This window comes from Talpa occidentalis, unplaced genomic scaffold (assembly GCF_014898055.3).
Source record: "Talpa occidentalis isolate TD23 unplaced genomic scaffold, MPIMG_talOcc4v2.1 talOcc4.12, whole genome shotgun sequence".
Classification (NCBI taxonomy): Eukaryota; Metazoa; Chordata; class Mammalia; order Eulipotyphla; family Talpidae; genus Talpa; species Talpa occidentalis.
In genome coordinates, this window is record NW_023601212.1 from 92842551 (window position 1) to 92860814 (window position 18264).

General features: G+C 47.2%; 1 protein-coding gene across 1 annotated transcript; it reads left to right on the forward strand.

Moving 5' to 3' along the window:
- The first annotated feature begins 226 nt into the window (after positions 1-226).
- Positions 227-3541, forward strand: RPS15A (ribosomal protein S15a). Its single transcript, XM_054693926.1, has 4 exons — positions 227-359; positions 912-991; positions 1405-1464; positions 3452-3541. Exons 1-4 carry the CDS (start codon positions 227-229, stop codon positions 3539-3541), a joined length of 363 nt encoding a protein of 120 aa, XP_054549901.1.
- Positions 3542-18264: the final 14723 nt, after the last annotated feature.

Genomic DNA, 18264 nt, shown 5'->3' on the forward strand with positions numbered 1-18264 from the left:
TTGATTCTCACCTGCATTCTGAATCCTCGACCTACAGCACCTCATACTTCAGTTTTGGCAGCTGACATTGCTCCCCCAGGGGAAACGGGCTGCTTGGAGGTAGGGCAACTTTCTCATGATGGAGTCAGAAGAGAAAGATTGTGTTCGCTTGGCAAGATTCGTTTGTGTTGATGTTGGTTGGCAGTGCTGGTAAAAACCTCTCTTCTGTTTGCCCTCAACAGCCATAATGGTGCGCATGAATGTCCTGGCTGATGCCCTCAAGAGCATCAACAATGCCGAAAAGAGAGGCAAACGCCAGGTTCTTATTAGACCGTGCTCCAAAGTTATCGTCCGGTTTCTAACTGTGATGATGAAGCATGGTAAGTACATTGCTATGTTTGATGTATTCAGGTAAAAATATTTAAGAAATTGTAGGTGGTGGTAATGGTGGGGCTGGGGCATTGGCAAGGTGTCAAGTCATTCCCGAGAAGTTACGGAGATAGGGGCAGGGATGGTTTCGAACAGATGATGTAGGTGAATTACTGAGGAGAAGGAGCTTGTGACTTGCCTGCTGCCTTTGTGTAAGTGCAACTGGGACATGTCATTGAAAAGACTTTTGAGCTCTTCTAAGAAGAGCTGCTTGGGGTACAAAGGAGAATTGTTGCAGGGCTTGGGCATCAGGTAATGGTGGAAGTGGGGAGCTGTGAGAAATTAGAAGTGTCAGGTAAATTTTCCTTTGGGTGATGCCTCCATAAATTTTATCTTAAGAAGTCTGAAGTTGGTTTTGATCCAGAGTCTTTCCCTTAAACTACTTAGAGAAACAATCACACAGGTGACAGGATGGGAAGAAATCCAGTAGGAAAAAGGAATAATGGAGGAGCAAAAATAATTAGGTTTGTCACATTGACAGTTGTTAATGTTATGTTCTGTAGGTTACATTGGCGAATTTGAAATCATTGATGATCACAGAGCTGGGAAAATTGTTGTGAACCTCACAGGCAGGTTAAACAAGGTAAGAATTGATTCTTTTCCAGATTTAGGAAGCTTAAGAATTAACTAGCATGGTGGTGTGTGTTTTAATTGCCCTGTAAAAAATGAATTGTGGTGCCATGTTGCTTTCCTTGGTTGGATTAAATTCCTTAAGAAATCAATTCAACTCATCAAGTTTATATCAACTTTTACTTGGCTTGTCTCCCAGGGTTGTGTTTGCTCTAGAATTGACGAAGAGTTTGTGGATTATGAACTTTTTGAAGGGAGAGTTGGGGGTTTAACTAACAACTGGTGGCACTGGGCTTTGAAAATTATATGGTACTGTCCACCTCCCTGACTTGGACTCGGGTAACTCAGGCCACTAATCCTCTTACTGTAAATAGCTCTTGTGCTTTTGGTGATTGTTTTGATTTGATTTGATTTGCTTCTAAACAGAATGGTGTTCTCTTTACTAACAATCCTACTGGTTTTGCTGGCATGGTCTGTGTCTTTGAGGTTTGTGTGTCCTTTAAGTTGAACTTGTCAACATAGCCTAGTGGGTCTGTTTGATCTGCTTGAATTTGTGATTTAGCTGATTGCGTGTATTCTGGGGGCAGGTGTCTATAAGTTAGCTTGCTTGAGCCGCTACTCTATTTTGTGACTACGAAGGAATCTGAGGTGCTATAGTTGAAGACAGAGGAGAGAACAGGCCCAGAAAGTGAGTCATGGCGGAGGCACTGGCCGGATTGGTAAGGCTGTTTTCTGGCTCAACAGTTTGCTAGGTAGTGAACTTGCTTTGTGTGGGGATAGATTTTTAATGGTAGACAAAAACTGCAGATATGAAGCCTTTATTAGAGATTTGAAGGCCTTTCAAAGGTCAGAGTCTGTTTTGTTGTAGTTGGAGCCATTAGACCCCATCTGCAAAGCAGGATTTGGAGTCGCTTTCTCAGTGATCCTCACTCTTTTCTTGAAGAGAAGAGAACCTGTCAGTGATTTTTTTTCCCCTAGGAGTTAGAAATCAGAGATCGGCGTTGTCCTCGAGGTCTTCCAGCTAGTCAGTAACCAGTGGGAGAGCTGGTGCCATATATAGTTCCTAGCAGATCTTTAAGAACTGTCCTGTGGAAGATTGGTGACGTGTTTAGGGGGAAACTCACAAACCAAGTTTTCAAATTGGAGAAATTCTGCACGCCAAATTCCTCACATCTTTTCTTTACTGTGCGTTATAGCTGCAGAAATGAGTTGGGAGTAGAGGATTTTCTAATTTTCTGAATGGAACAAGTTTGTGACAACTTTGTTCAGTGGTGTGCTAGTTTGAGAAATTCTTGCCTAGAGGTAGTTGAAATCCAAGTCATTTATGTGATATTAGGCGAATCGTTTCCATTTTCAGTTTTTCTGGACTTCAGTTACCCTCCTTTCATTAGACACGTTGCCTTAGTTTATTTCACACCATTGTGGGATGTACCCTGTAATGTACACATGTAAGGGGGCTGGGGAGTAAGTGTTTAAAGACTAGATTGAGAAGATTTCGGCTTTGATCACATCTTAAGACTCATGCTGGTTTAGTTCTTCTAGTTGAAGGAGAGGGATGTTGCTGCTGGAATAAAAAGAAGTCTGGGTGCTTGTGGAGTGGAGGCTTTGGGTTTTTTCTTAACTTAGAAAAGAAAATAGTGACAATCTATTTTTAAGTGTACAAATGATTTATAGAGCAGTGAAGTGGACAGAGGGTGCAAGTGAAGCTCTATTTATAGAGGCTTTAGAACCGTCAATTTCCACTTTCTAATCCTAGTTGCTTTAGTCAGAACCCATGTGTAAGCTCATGTAGTCTGTAAGTGGGTGTTGGAAGAATGATTGATTTGTGATTTGCTTGTGATCCAGCGATTGAAGTATTGTGCTTTGCCTCTTGGGGAACTCTCACTTTGGAGGACAGCTGTTACTGTGTCGCCATAGCAAAGAGGTGGGATAACTACAAGAACTCCACTCTTTTCTGCCTTTCCATTTTGCTACATTAGTATGGGAAAAATTGACAGGCATGCTAGGCTTAGAAATGGGTAGTGTAGGCATTGGTGTGGAGTGTCTGTCCTTAGGTTTTAGTTTTGTGCCTGTGGAATTTGCTCCTTATTAACTTTAATACCTTGTGTCTTTAGTTCATGAGTGAAGGATTTGAGACCCTACATATTCTTAGGTTTGCTATGTAAAAAGCATGCAATTTTATCTAATACTTGGTTTCTTAGCTTTTTAAGGTCTGGGCCTGTTTTCTGGGACAGTGCCCATGCTTGCAGGGTGCACGCTGATGACCTGACACTGTGTGTCTGCGTCTTCCAGGGACCTTTGAAAAGCTGCGCTTTTGCTGCCTAAATAGGCATAGGTCATACAAATGGCGTGTATGTTAAAGATTATATAGGTTACCAATGACATAGTTTACATGACTTCAGGTTTTTTTTTTTCCCCCCAGATTTTCTTATCTTGGTGACACGTAAACACTGTTTTTGTTTTGCTTTTACAGTGTGGAGTGATCAGCCCCAGATTTGATGTGCAACTCAAAGATCTAGAAAAATGGCAGAATAATTTGCTTCCATCTCGTCAGTTTGGGTGAGTTGATTTTCCACAATTAAATGATAAGGACTGCTGTCATGCAGTTTGACTTGAGGTGAGGGATCTTTTTCCTTTGTTGCCCGCACAAGCATTTGTCTATATTCCCAACCAGTTTGGCTTAGGGATTAACACTACCTCCTGTGTTGCCATAGTTCATTGTTAGACTCCATGTTCTGTGAGATATATGGGAGCAGAGGCTGAGAGCAGATTTGTGTCTCCTTAAATGCCTGCTCTTTTGGCTCAATTAATATAGTTCATGTTACAAGCTCACTGTGAGCCCCTAGGATCTTCATCCAAATCTTGGGCCTCTGGGAAGACTCAGAGCTTTGTCCTTTGTAAGAGAGTGACAAATATTTGTGTTCCTAACTTAAGCCTCTGAGGACCTGGGCAAGACATAGGCTGTGATTTCTTCATCTATGGAAATCCTTTTGTCTTAGAAGGTGTACTTTATCTGGTTTAATCTTGGTAAAGCACTTTAGGTTCTGACATAGTGTATCTGTTTCTGGTTAAGAACTTATGACCTAAGTCAAGTGTTTGATGTGGTTGAGTTAGTACAACTTGGTGGTTACTGTGTTTCAAGTGTAGTGTTGTGGAGTGATTTTTGAAGTAATTAACCATACTGACTTGAATACCTCACAGTTGACATTGGCCTTATTTGTTGTACCATCATCCTCACAGTAACCCCTGGGGTACATAGGCCTGGTGGCTCTCCCATTGTCCCAATGACTGTCTAGAAGTGTGCAGTTGGTCATAAAGTTAGTGGCAATAACAATTCAGTCATGTTTATATTGATACTTTACACCAAACTCATGCCTCCTTACCTGGAAGCAGGAGGTTACATTTTGAAGTTAAAGGAGTTCCCAGTCTTTGTTTTCAGTTAAGATTGGTAGCATTGTTTCTCAGTGTTACCAAAGGATATGGCTCTTGTGACAGGAACTTTGTTGCTGCTTTGTGGGGGGATCTGGGAGTAGGAGTAGCATACAGACCAGTAGGAGCTGATCATGTGACAATGATATGAGGATTAAGGTCTGGGGGGTAAGGGGCCGAAGGCTTATAAGGGACAGAGAACGGGACATTGTCACCATACTTCAAGAAACATTTGCGTCAGCAAAGTATATGCTGATGTCACAGGCAGAGTTATTCCGAGACCACCATGGGGATAGTCATGTAATCAGATCAGGTCAGTGGCGGCCTAGGTGTTCCCAGACCTGCTCGTGATACAGGCTATTCGCCATAGGTAGTCATGGAATGCTCTGCTGCAATTTGCAGATAGCAAATAGGTCACAGTTGCCTGTGCGTGGCCAGCTAGTGGCCAGCTCATAGGAACCCATGTAGGGCTGTACTGAGTGTGTGTGACCGAGGGCTCTGTATTTTGGTTTCTTGGTTCAGGAGTCATGCCTGTGCACTGCCAGCCTGTTGGGCAGCAAAAACCTCTGTTCTTTACGGGAAGGCATCTTAAACACAATTAGTGTTGTTTTTCTGTACCAGGAAACAGCTCTGTGTTGAACTATTAGGAAAAACTCACCAGCATTTTTTTTTTTAACTTTCCATAGTTTCATTGTACTGACAACCTCAGCTGGCATCATGGACCATGAAGAAGCAAGACGAAAACACACAGGAGGGAAAATCCTGGGATTCTTTTTCTAGGGGTGTAAAACATATGTGGAAATAAAATGCCTCAATGGACTCTGGTGCTTCACTTGGTCGTTTTGAACTTTACAGCAGAGTAGCAAGAGCGTCTGTGTCAGTCCACAACCTTGGTGTTAATTTGATGAATGCTGTTTTTTTCCTGAAGTGAACAAGAATGTCTGCTAACACACCATCACCTGCTTGGCTCACCAGCAAAGTGTGTCTGGTCCTTGATGGATTCTGGGTTGGGGTCCAGGTGGTGAAGCTGCCCTCTTCTGGAGTTTTATATTAAACCTGGGAGGGGGCTGGTGCCTTCCCTGTTGTTCGTGTGACAGTACGCAAAGTGCCCTGTAACTACCCTGCAGTTAATGTCATGGAAGCAGACAGCCCACAGCTCTCCCAGACGCTCCTCTAAGTAAACTTAGGTGGTGTTTTAGCAATGTATGTGTAGAAATGTCATTTTTTAAAAGAAGCCTCTTTTTAAAAGTTGTATGTGAAATAGTCACAAGTACATTGCCAAAACTGGAGAGAGTTAATTTGTTGTGCACCTCACCTAAGAGATGCTAATGAAGGGCTCATCCTCCAAAGAAGGCAGGGTGGCTCCTGGGGAAGACCTGGGCCCCACTCCGCCTGAGAGATAATGTAACAAGAGCCACTTAGTCCAACTATCTGGTAGCCACATTAAGACAGTTGGGATTTAATAACTTTAAAATGTTGTATTTTCAACATGTAAGAAGAAACATGCATAGGATTTTGCTTTTTAGTAAGTCTGAAGTCATATTTTACATTTATAGTTAAAGTGAATCTTAGAACCAGTGGCTGGTGGTGCACATTGAACAACACAGGTTAGACCCTTGTTTTCTAGGAGGTCTTGTGTGTCTGGCCAAAGAGAAACGAGGTTTGGGAAAGCCTGGATGTCCTGCACCTAGCCTAGTGTTTGCTCCTGCAGAGTGGGGTGAAGAACATTTAAACTCAGCCTTGTAAGACAGGGCAGCAGCTGCTGAGTTGGCCTGATGACAGTAGGATTGTAGGTGCTAAGACCAATTTTATGTTGCATAAGTTTGATTTTTTTTTCCCCCCCACTGTTTCCTTTTCTGATTATTTTAATAACTAGCTTACAGGGCCACTTCCTGGTGGGTGGAGCAGATCTCAGGAAGCACTCGTCAGTGCCCTGACGTATGGTGGTCTTCCTGTGAGCATCCCTGTTCTGTCAACATGGGAGAACCTGCTTCACATTTTCTAAATGAGCACATAGCAAACAGTCCAGGTTCTGGAGCATGAGCGGCACTCAGTAACTTAGGACTTTTGAAGGCTGGGCTACTGTGAGGACGCCTGAGACTGGCCCTGGAGATTTGGCAAGTAATGAATAGCCCCAGTGGGGTGTTAGAAGAAAGAGTTAAGAGCTGTGTTAAGGGTGGGCCTTGTGTTCGGAAGGCCATGAGGTAAGGACATGGGTCTTTGAGGCTGAACAGACCAGAATTAAGGTCTGCTTTTCTGCTTATAGCCTTGATTTCCTTGTAATGAAAATAACAGGAAATTTATCTAAATTGTTGCGGGAAAGAGATTTAAAAATTATTTAAATTTAAGCGCTGGACAGGCACACAATTGGGCACAAAGGAGCAGTGAGTCCAGAAATCTGTGGAGAGCACTTGGTTCTCTGGGCATCCCAGATTCATCTTTCCTGGATAGGTGAGCATTGGGAGGTGACTTGCCTCACCCCTTCCTAGGAATTGCTTTCTGTTCCTGACCTCCAAGAAAGCAAGCTCAGAGAGACCCCATATATGACTAAATAAAGCCATCATATCGACCCCAAATATGCCTTCCCTCTGAGCCTGTTCTCAGAGCTCACCCCTCCTGGAGTGCCTCCTCTCCCAGAGTTCTGAAGAGAGCCCCTTTATGTCATTTCATCACAGATCTTCCCACAAAAGGAGCCTAATAACTCCTAGATGTTTGCTATAGAGCAGAAATGGAGCTAAAAGTGACACATTTCATATAATCTTAAATTCTATAACCTTAAATTTTACATCATCCCTACTACTGGCACCAGCTTTCAGGTAAAGAAAGCACAGAATTATGAAGTTGTTCATGATGCTATTACAAAGTGGCAAAACCGCATCCTGCCAGTTTCCTGGCCCTGCTGTGTGGTGGTGTGCATTCTTGTGTTCAGTGTAACTAGTGTTTTAGCTCCAGGCAGTGGGGTGCAAGTGTCCACAAACCAGTCTGTGCCCTTGTTAGTCTCTTGAGACAGCTCTCCCCAGTGGGAACCCCCAGCATCTAGCTATCAAAGTGGGTGTTGAGAGTTTGAGCCTTACTCTCACCCTCCTTGTGGTGGGAGAGCACACTTAAAAGTGGATTTCTACGCAGTGCCTTTGCTACAGTGTTGAGTCCACAGAATCCCATGGACCCCAAAATGAGTCTCGGTAGTATACAGAGTAGACTGGGATGTGGGCAGCACTCAATTCAAGGTCACTCTTCTGGTACCCAGGTCCCCTTTTTTTATCTTTTAAGTCATCTAATGGGTACGCAAGTGCTGAAGACCACATAGGAGAGAGCCAGAGGAGTCAATAAAAAATATGGTTAAAAGAAGGGATTTTGAAATGAAATGCTGACTTCATTAGCTGTGTTATCTTGGGCCAGTTGCCTCATTTCTCTGCTTGAGTCCATCATTTTTCTGTAGGAACAATAGCAATACTCCCTGTGGTGGTTGTGAAGATTAAATATAATGCTTGAAAAGTGCTAGAGTGGTAATTAGCCTGCAAAATATTCGGGTTCGCCCCCTGCCTGTCACATGTACTTTCCACGTGACTAGTTCTGGCCAGTGACTGAGCTGACGGCAGAAGTGGTTGGTGTGCCTGACTTTAGTGGCTGTGTGAGACCTCCGGTGCCTCTCCCCACAATGGTGTTAGGAGATGGGCACGGCACCAGGGATTAACTGTTCTGTTACCTGGCGCCTGGGAGTGAGTTGAGATGAGATCCAGCAATGGGACGTAGGAAGAGCAAGAAATCACCTGCTGGTGATTTGGGTTTGTTACCACCTCGTCCTGATGAATACAAGTACTTAGATCCCTCTTTGGGATAGAGTGAGAGCTTGTTAAGTTACCGAAATGAAAAGGCGGTGATGCAGCCTTTTGAGTGGACATCAGGAGACTGCCTGTAGTGCCCTCTGTTGTCAGGGTCGTTTTTTCCACTGCCCCATCCTGCCTCCATCCTATGTGGTTCTTCATTATCTCAACCCTAGCTGACTGGCACCCAGCTCAAAGTGGGTTGAAGATTAGGGTATTTCGAACTTGGTTTATTTATTTATTTATACAAGCACTGGGTACAGTTAGAAGCACGGGAGGGTGAGAGAATTCACCAGAGTGGGGAACAGAACCGGCAGACTGACAAAATACAATGCTGAGGGGAGCAGTGGGGCGGCAGGAGAGGTCTGCGCGCCATGTGGGACCTTCACTGGTGGCCTGGGATTGAACCGGCACTGCAGAGGTTGTGGGCAGCCTCGCAGCCCAGTGCTCAACTGCTGCGCCACCAGGGGAGGCCCGGTATTTGGAACTTGGGAAGTGTGAGGTTTGTCACTATAAAATGGGGGAAATTAGGACCTCCCTTGGTGGCAGTGGCGGTTGAGCGCCGAGCCGTGAGGCTGTCCGCAGCGTCTGCAGCGCCGGTTTGATCACAGCGGCGGGTGAGGGTCCCACATGGCGCAACAGACCTCTCCTATAGCGCCCGCTGTTCCCCTCAGCAGTGTATTTTGTCAGTCTGCCTTCTGCCTGTTCTGTTCCCCGCTCTGGCTCTGGTGAATTATCTCACCCCCCACACCTCCGGCCTGTACCACAGCCTTTTCATTTTGGTAACTTAACACCTGGAGATGTCACACGCCCTGATTTCAAACTACTGCACACCTACACTAACCAAAATAGTTGCATGGTAGTGCCACGAAAACACACATGGGTCAGTGGAACATCATAATAGAGAACCCAGAAATAAACCCATGTTCATGTGGCCAATTAATTAATGACACAGGACACAAGAAGATACAATGGGAAAAGGATAGTTTCTTCCATAAATGTAAAAACTAGATACTTGCAGATGAGTGAAATTTGACACCTGTCCACTCGCAAAAATCAAGTTGAAATACACAAAACTCTTTTGAGATCTGCAATTCTAAAACTCCTAGAAGAAAATATATGGAAAAAGTTCCTTGATGCTGGACATTTTTGGATACAAGATCAAAAGCACAAGTAACAAAAGCAAAAAGAAAAGACTAAGAACGTACGCACTTCTGCACAGCAAAGAAAACAATTAGCAAAATGAAAAGTGTCTGCAGAATGGAGAAGGTATTTGTGAACCATGTATTTGAAATACATAAGGAACCCATATAACCCAATCGTAAAAGAAATCTGATTTCTAAATGGACAAAGAATATCAACATTTTCTCCAGAGATAAAAAAAATGGCAAGCAGGTACCTGAAAAGGGCCTCAACATTACTAATCATGGAAATGGGCACCACCTCGTTCCTATTACACAATCGCTGTTATCCAAAAGACAAGACAACAAAAGCTGGTGAGGATGTGGAAGAAAGGGAACCCTTGTGCACTGTTGGTGGGAGTGTAAATTGGTGCATCCACTATGGAAAACAGTATGGAGGGTCTTTAAAAAATTAAAAATAGAGTTACCATATAATCCAGCTTTTCCAGCTCTGGGTGCTTATTCAAAGAAAATAACACTAACTTGAAAAGATATATTCATCGTGATGATCAGAATTGCAGTGCTGTTGACAGTAGCCCAGATAGGGAAACAAGTGAAGTATCCATCAATAGATGAATGGATAAAGGAATTTGAGGGGTATACATGTTGCTGCAAATGGCAAGAGCTCATGGGTTTTTATGGCTAAAACCATAGTACTACAGCTAGTGATTGGAGGCAGTCGAGGCAGCCCGGGGCCCCTGTCCATGCCCCATTGTGTGTGTCATCGGTACACGTGCACACACACACTATGATATGCATAAAAAAGAGTGAGATCTTAAACCATTTACAACACGTGTGGACCTCAAGGGCATTATGCTAAGTAAAATAAGACAGAAAGATAAATACCCTAGGATCATACTTACATGCAGAATCTTAAAGAAAACACAAAGAAGCCCAAAGCTACAGAGAACTGATTGAAGGTTGTCAGAGGTGGGAGTTGGGAATGGGAGAAATGAGTCAAAACTTAGTTATAAAATAAGATGGGGGTATAATCTATAGTGGTGACTAGGGTTAATACCGTATTGGGCATTTGAAAGTTGCTGAGAGTAGATTCTTAAATTTCTCATAGCAAGGAGAAAACATTTTTTGTAACAATGTAAGGCAACAGATGTTAACTAGACTTACTGTGGTGATCATTTAGCAATGTCTACAAATACCAATATGTTGTACACGTGAAGCTGAAGTTGTATGTCTTACACCTAAATCAACAAAGATTTAAAAATTGTTGAAAATTTTAAATTAATATTTTGAAAGCTTTTTTTTAATAATACTTTTTAATGTCTCTCTTTGCGATTCTAATGTTCATTCTCAGTACAATTGTCAATATAAAGAATTGGTATCATCTCAGACATTTTGTGTGTAGATCTCATGCATACATATTAAACAGTGATATGGATTGTTTAAATTGCAACATGTTCCTTGGCCACAAGAAAGAATAGGAAGACAAACAGAAAAATGGATGCCCAGTGCTGCTGGAAAAGGATTCTGGTTATGTTAGAATCTGGTGTGTGCATGCTACTTGAGCAGAATTTAATTAAGATTTAATTAATTTGTCCTTTGTCTCACTTAAGTGTTTTCAACGCTCAAGTCCTTCACATACTCGGAAGCATTGTCTGCAGCGCTGATGGCGGCCACACCCACAGACCTTTGTGACTTTCGTGTACAGTTACATTTTGTTTTGAGATTTTAGGGCAAGAGATGGAGTGTGCACCCCAGGACTGTGTGTGTGGGGGGGCTATGGGGGAGGGGGAGGGCTTGACAGTGAACTTGACAAGGGAATGGGACTGGGGGGGAATAGCTGAGCCTCTGACCTTGAGCTTCCCCATCTTACTGTGACAAGGGGTGTGATGACGATGATGGTAGCCACAGTTGTATTGTGCACTGTGTTCCAGACTCTTCTACAGAAACTTGCCCAGCTTTCACACAGCATCACGAGGTGAGCGTTCTCAGTATACCCACTTTACAGGTGAGGAAGCGCAGTCTCTTGGCCAGGCAGCTGGCAGTTGGAGGTGGTGGGTGCAACCCGTGGCCGCTGTCCCAGTCTCTGACTGGCCTGGTGGGCTTCTGAGTGCTGAATGAGTGAAAACATGTCTGGGGGTACAAATTCTTAGCTTCTGGTTTTGTTTGTTTTAAATGTTAAGTGAAGACTTCCTGTGTTGGGTACCAGCCAGTCTATCCAGATCCTTTCTTTTGGAGAACCTGAAGATGAGTCATGGAGAAAGGATTAGTGTCAGTGTCAGTACTAGGGACAGAAGCAGAGAGACAGGAGAGGTGGGTAGGAGCCGGGAGCTCACAGCAGACTGAGACAGAGTGGCATCAGCAGAGGCCAAGACCAGAGGTGCTGAGTCATCGTGCCAGTGGAGCCTGAGTACAGAGCTTGACTTTTGAGGGTGACCCCTCCCCCATCCCTGGACATTTGAGGGTGACCCTGCGGGGTTATAGTGAAGCAAAAATATATCATTGAGCAAGCGAATATAATAAAGAGTCCAGAAGAACTTCCAGCCCAGGTGCAATGAACATCCAGTGCAGGCGTAATTAACAAGTTTGCTGACTTAAGGCTCCTTCCCTTTCAAGACTCATGGCCAGCGCCTCAGCGCTCTTATCTCCAAGGTCGGGCAGCCAACCAGATGGTCTCTCTCTCCAAGGCCATCCCCGAATGCCTGCATCTCCCCCCCACCCTTGCCTTGCCTCCCTGTCTGGGGATTTTGCTGCAAATGGTTGTGTCTGCTGAAAAGCGATGCCATCCATGTAACAGATATGGACACAGTTGTGTATAAAAGGAACCCCTGGTCTTTAAACCGGTGCTCAGACCTTACAGGGCTCCCCAGGTCTGGGACCTCACGCATGAGTAATAAAGCTTCTCCTGACCTCACCAATCCTGAAGCACTGCTTGTTCTTCCTCTACCTGGGGAAAAGGCTAGAATTTATTTCCACAACAGGGCTGCTCTCTGGCGACCAGAGCTGGTGCTATAACCAGAAGCTGGCCAGCCTCTGGGAGCCCCGGTTGGGTTTGCTAGGACTTTGGTTTCCCCAGTCTCCCAATAAAAGCTGGGAATGTTAGCTTCCTTGCAACGTACTAGAGCTCGACCCACAGCACCAGCCCTCTCAGAACTCCTCGGAGACTTGGTTTCCTCGCCTGGGAGATGGGACAGCTGTTGCTCCAGGCTTTTCAGCTCCCGTCTTTGTGGGGCATGTAATTTATCTGACACTTTGCAGCCCTTGGCTGTCAATCAGGGGACACCGCTTCCAAGCTGGCACATAACCCAAGGCTGCCCAGTCCCACTCTATGCAGGCCTTTGCTTCTTATGCAGGGACGCTGCTGGGCAGGAGGCTGGTGCCCGGGAGAGCTTCTGGGCTCCTCTGGATGGCTCTTCCAGGTTGTCCTGGTTCCCTTTTCCAAGACTCGTTGGTTCAGCTCTTTTGTTGTGGACTTGCCCAATGCCTTGACAGATGCCCATTTCTTGTTCAAGCGGGTGTCCTGGAGTGGACACCCACCTGGCAGCATTGTTTTGAAGCGAAATGAGTGACTCCTAGAAAAGCTGCTGGAATACCTACCAGATGCTCTAGGTCATAGTACCCTAATACCTCACTGCTTTCCTCCATGGAAGGAAGATTTTAAGTCTAAACCAGCTCTTCATTTACCATGTGCTTGACCAAGTGCCTCCTGGGCTTGCTTTGTCTTTCTGAATAATGTGAGACTATGGGGTGGCTCCTGGGACCTAAGCCAAACCAGGGCTGCTCTCTGCAGTTCCCCAGGATCCCTGTAGGTGGCAGCATGTGACCACAAGTGTTTCTGGGCGGGCGACCTAGTCTCAGAGCTGTGGCTGAGGGGGCCTGACTGGCAAGGCGGATGTTTGGAAGCTCTGGTCTGGAGGCCTGGCCCTGCCTGCCCTGGGGACTCAGAGTGGGGCCAGCGCTGGAGTGGGGAAGGGTTGGGACCCTCAGTTTCAACTCAGTCTCATCCCCGTGAAAATTACCTGTGACTTAGCACTAACAGGGTGAGCCCACCTGCCTATTTCCTCATGAATGGAAAGGTCCTGGTCCCTGTAAACCAACCGCTCACAATTTATTCATTGGGAGGAAAGAAGTTGATATAGAAAGGAGGAGGTGATTTCACAGGGGTGGAGTGTCAGGGTGTTAAAGTTGAGTCAGTGAGAGTAATTGATTCATGGTGCTCCCGGGCAGGGAGATGACAGCCAGTCAGGAGCTGTCCACATGATTTCCCACTAGTCGTCACGGGGCGTGGCGCAGTGGTGAGACTCACGTGTGGTGGGCCAAGACGATCGTTTTCCTCTTGGGTTTCAGATATGCTGGCGTCAGGGTCTTCTTTCTTGTTGGATGTTTCCTTCTTTAGCCAGTTTTATTGATTCAGGGGCACTAGATCAGGGAAACTGTGGAGATGTTTTTTTGAGGACCTGCTTTTGTTTAGCATGAAGTCGACGTTTTCAAGAACCTGTTGCCAATGGCAATGGTGGCCCCTGTACACACACACACCTGCATGTGTGTTTAGCATCGTTTAAAAACCCAAAGTTGTACCATGTTGGGACTCCCTGGTGTCCTAGGGGTTAAAACTCAGCACTAGCACCACGACAGCCTGAGTTCGATCCCCGGCCAGGGAGTACCCACATGGCACAGCAGACCTCTGCTCTCTCGCCCTCTGCTCCCCTCAGCAGTGTATTTCAGTCAGTCTGCCTGTTCTTTTCCCCACTGTCTCTGGTGAATTCTCTCACCCCCAGCACCTCTGGCCTGTACCCTAGTTCTTGTATGTATAAATAAATATATATATATATATTTAAAAAGATGTACCATGTTACATCTTGCTTTGCAACTTGATTTTTTTCACTTAACAATGTATTTCTGAAACCAACCCTTGTTGCTACATATAGAGCTAACTCCTCTGAGCTTGTGTCTTAGCATCTCATCCTCTCTTCTCTGTTTTCAAGCTATTCCTGAATCAATGGGCATTTACCTGGCACCTTCTTCCTTGCTATTCCGACAGCACTTTGGTGCGAGGACCAAACGGGCCTCTTCACGCAGACAGAACCACCCGGAAGCTCTTACAATCACACCAAAACCCTACCCCCAAAGATCCTTACTTGAGTGGCCTGGAGGTAAGCCTCAGTGGTTTTAGAAACTCCCCAGGTGGTTTGAATGTGCATCCAGGGTTGAAATCTGCATGCTCGGCGTCTGTAGGTGGCAGTGTGGCCCCGCTGAAGAGCCGCTCTGCGGGCTGCGGAAACCTGGAGATCCAGCTTAGAACAGACTTCACCTCTCTGTGTGTCTGCCCGGTCACTTCCCCTGCGGGACCTGGGGTTTCCCACCTCCAGCGAGGGGACCCCGACACCCCTCAGGATTGCCCGCCCAGCTGGCTGTGGGTCTCCTAGTTCTTCCAGGCCAGGGGGTCACAGCAGCTGGTTACTCTCTGTGGCCTGCGGGCCCTTTCTCAGTCAACCTATGGAACACAAAGGCAGCCAGTTATATGTGTATCTGCTACCACGAGGTTTATTGACAACGTTACAAGGTACTGTGTGATGATTTGATGAAACTATACATTGAGAAAAGATTCCCCTTACTGGGTTAAGACATTGCTACTTCACCGGTTTTCCTGTTTAAAAAAAACCCTACCTATTTTTTTTTTCTTTTGGTGAGAACATTTAAGTTCTGCTCCGTTAGCACATTCGGATGGTACACCCAGGGCTGTCTGCCACACTCACCGGGTTGTGCAGTTTTAGGTCCTTGGGCCCTAACTGTTATAGGGCAGCCCCGATATAAAACGGGTTGCCTGGCTGTGGGTCCTCACCCGTGCGCTTACAAGGGACTTATGAATACTCCACTACAGGCACACACAAAAGGTTAATGAAAGGTTTATTTACGGGCCTCCCCGGTGGCGCAGCGGTTGAGCGCTGGGTTGCGAAGCTGGCCGCGGCCTCTGCGGTGCCGGTTCGATCCCCGGCTGCTCCCGGCCACTGGCGAGGGTCCCACATGGTGCGCAGACCTCTCCTGCCGCCCACTGCTCCCCTTAGCAGTGTACTTTTGTCCTTCTGCCTGCTCTGCTCTCCACTCTGGCTCTGGTGAATTCTCTCACCCTCCCGAGCTTCTGACTATACCCAGTGCATGTATAAACAAACAAATAAATAAATAAAAAACATGCCTCTAAAAAAAAAAAAAAAAAGGTTTATTTACAAGGGAAAGGGAATTAAGGAAATGTACAACTCAGGGAGAAAATAGGGAAATAAAGTCTTTAATGCGTCCTACCCGATCCGACGACCTGGAAACCCAAAGTCACTCTCAGAGCTGGCCAGATGCTGTGAGCTGGCGGAGAGCCAAAATGGGGGAACCCCCCCCCCAAGCCCACGTGTCTGGCTTTATACCAACCTGGCTGCTGAACCCCACCCTCAGGTCCCAGCCACCTTCCCTTTGGTGGTGATGGGATGTGGAGTTCCCAGTGGCTTTGGCTTTGGCCTGGGGTGGGGGTGGAGTCCCCAAAGCCTGTATGGGATTAGCTTTAGGACAGCCTTTTCCCCCTAACATAATCATCTCGTGGCTGGAAGTTTGTGCCTGTCACCAGCCTCTCCCCACTCCCCCACCACAGCCCCCATAATCTCTTTCCTAATTTCTCTATGAGTTTGACTTTTTTCTTAAGATTCCACACAAAAGTGATCCCACACGGCACTCGACCCCCTCTGTCTAGCTTATTTCAGGCAACCACTTATATTGAAATAGAGTCATGTTATTCCAAAGCCAAATTGTCACAGAGCAGTGCAAGTGCTTCTTTATTAACATGCCACACGGCAAGATCTGTCGGTGGGTCACCTACATTATCACTGAAATTTCAAGGCAGTGGTGAGTGCAATGATGTTTCAGGCTGTCTGCTGCAGACGTCACGGGCCATGAAAATATCTTGGATCCTGGTTGGTGACAGGGTGGTGGGGGCTGCTGGCACAATGGCAGCTGGTTGCCTGGATGCTGGACAGGAGGGAGTGCTGTGTTTCAGCGAGTGTGAGGGAAATGAGTCCTTTTTCCTCCACCCAAGTTCACCAAGTCCAGGTTATAAGCTCCATGGGTTGCAGGATACGAGGTTTGTGGGAGCGAGGGAGACTTGAGTTTCGATCTCTACAGCTTTCTGTGCAGGACATGGGGGCGAATTGCTTTTCCTCTTCCAGTCTCTGTTCCATCTCTAACATGGGCTGAAGACTGTGAGCTCTGCCAGCTGCCAGCTGGAGTAAACGCCGTCAATCAAATTCAGCACAGGTACTAATTCGTTTAAAGTTTTGTTTTATTGGGATAAGAATATTTAACATGAGGGTCCCCCTGGTGGCGCAGGGGTTAAGTCTCAGCGCTTTCAAGCTATCGCCAGCCACTGCGGCTCGGCTCGAGTTCGATCCCCACCCAGGGAACCACCCACGTGGCACAATAGACCTCTCCTGTCTTGCCCACTGCTCCCCTCAGCCGTGTATTTCAGCAGATCTGCCTGTTCTGCTCCCCACTCTGTCTCCTCTCACCCCCTGCATGTCTGGCCTGCACCGCAGTTCTTCTATGCATAAATAAATAAATCTTAAAAAAAAAAAAGGGGAGAGAATGTATTTGAAGTACTTGGCACCGCGCCTGGCACACCACATAGTTCGGGGTGTGTGGGCCATGGTGATGCTGTGGCTGCCGCCTCTCCCGGTAGCCTGGCGGGTCCCCAGGGGCACAGGCCTCCTCGTTGTTTGCTTCAGTGACTGATGCTTGCGCTGCCCACCGTGGAAATAGGCCAGGGGAAGGCAGCAGCCCTGTCAGAGCAAGATCCAAGGGAAGCAGGTCTGATTAAAGGAAGATAAAGTCTCCTCTCCTCCGTGTCTTGCGGGGCGCGCTAAGCAATCAATAGGGCTTGCAGATCAGCGGAGGGTGCTTGGAATCTGGCAGCACGGGGCTTTTTAATTAAACTTATAACTGCGAGAAAGGTAACTGCCTTCTTTCTGCGGCTTGCCTCTCTGCCTGCCAGAAATGGGACAAGTCAATGCGCTTCCAGAGGGCTGAGGGTCTGGATGAGGTGGCTGCTGGTTTGGGAGGGCCAGACCTGGCCAGGATTAACAGATTCCAGGGGGGCAGATACCAATTCTGGAGGCTCTGGTGTTACCTCTGGCATTTAAGCACCCCCCAAGCCCCACCCCCGCCCCCTGCAGGTGTGAGCATCAGCTGCACTTCTTGTGAGGGTGAGGACCTTTCCTAGCCAGCAGAGGTTGGGCTCCCAGGTCATGGAGTCGGGTCACGGAGTCCGCCCAGAGATGTCCGCGTCTCCATTTCCAAAAAATAGGTTCCTTTTCCTAGGAGATAGAGCCTGGGTCCTTCAGGTGCGGCCCCTGGGGCCTGGGTCCTTCAGGCCGCTGCCTGCTGGGCTCCTGTCAGAAGTGGAGACGCTCAGCTCCCCGCCTTCTCAGCTAGGATCTGCCTTGCAGCCAGGCGCCCAGGAAAAGCAGGCGGCAGCGTGGGAAGTGCTGGAAGTGAGACCCCAGGACCCCACTCTTACAGAGAAGGGAGACAGAACAGGACGGCGTCGTGGGCGACACGTTGCCCCCGCGCACACCCGCGGTCCAGGGCCAGATCCCGGGCCGTGGCCTCTCCCTCCAGACCCTTCCCCACGTGGCTCTCACCCCCGGCTCCCCTGGGGCCAGCAATTAACAAAATGACACCTGGGCCGTCTGGCCCGGCGCGGGGCTGGGCGCGTCCACGTGGTGGTTGGCACACGGCGCTGGGGCGCCCTCGCCACCGCGACTCCGGGCGAGGAGCCCCAGGCCGGGGCGCGGCCGGCGGGTCCCCCAGCGTGGAGCCCCGAGGGGAGCGGGCAGCGCGCCCCAGGCCTGAATCACCGG

Excerpts from the sequence above, each read along its gene's own strand:
- RPS15A (XM_054693926.1), top strand. The coding sequence starts at position 227 with ATGGTGCGCATGAATGTCCTGGCTGATGCCCTCAAGAGCATCAACAAT. Across the intron at positions 360-911 it reads AACTGTGATGATGAAGCATG|GTTACATTGGCGAATTTGAA; the intron begins GTAAGTACATTG and ends TATGTTCTGTAG. Across the intron at positions 1,465-3,451 it reads GCATGGTCTGTGTCTTTGAG|TGTGGAGTGATCAGCCCCAG; the intron begins GTTTGTGTGTCC and ends TTGCTTTTACAG.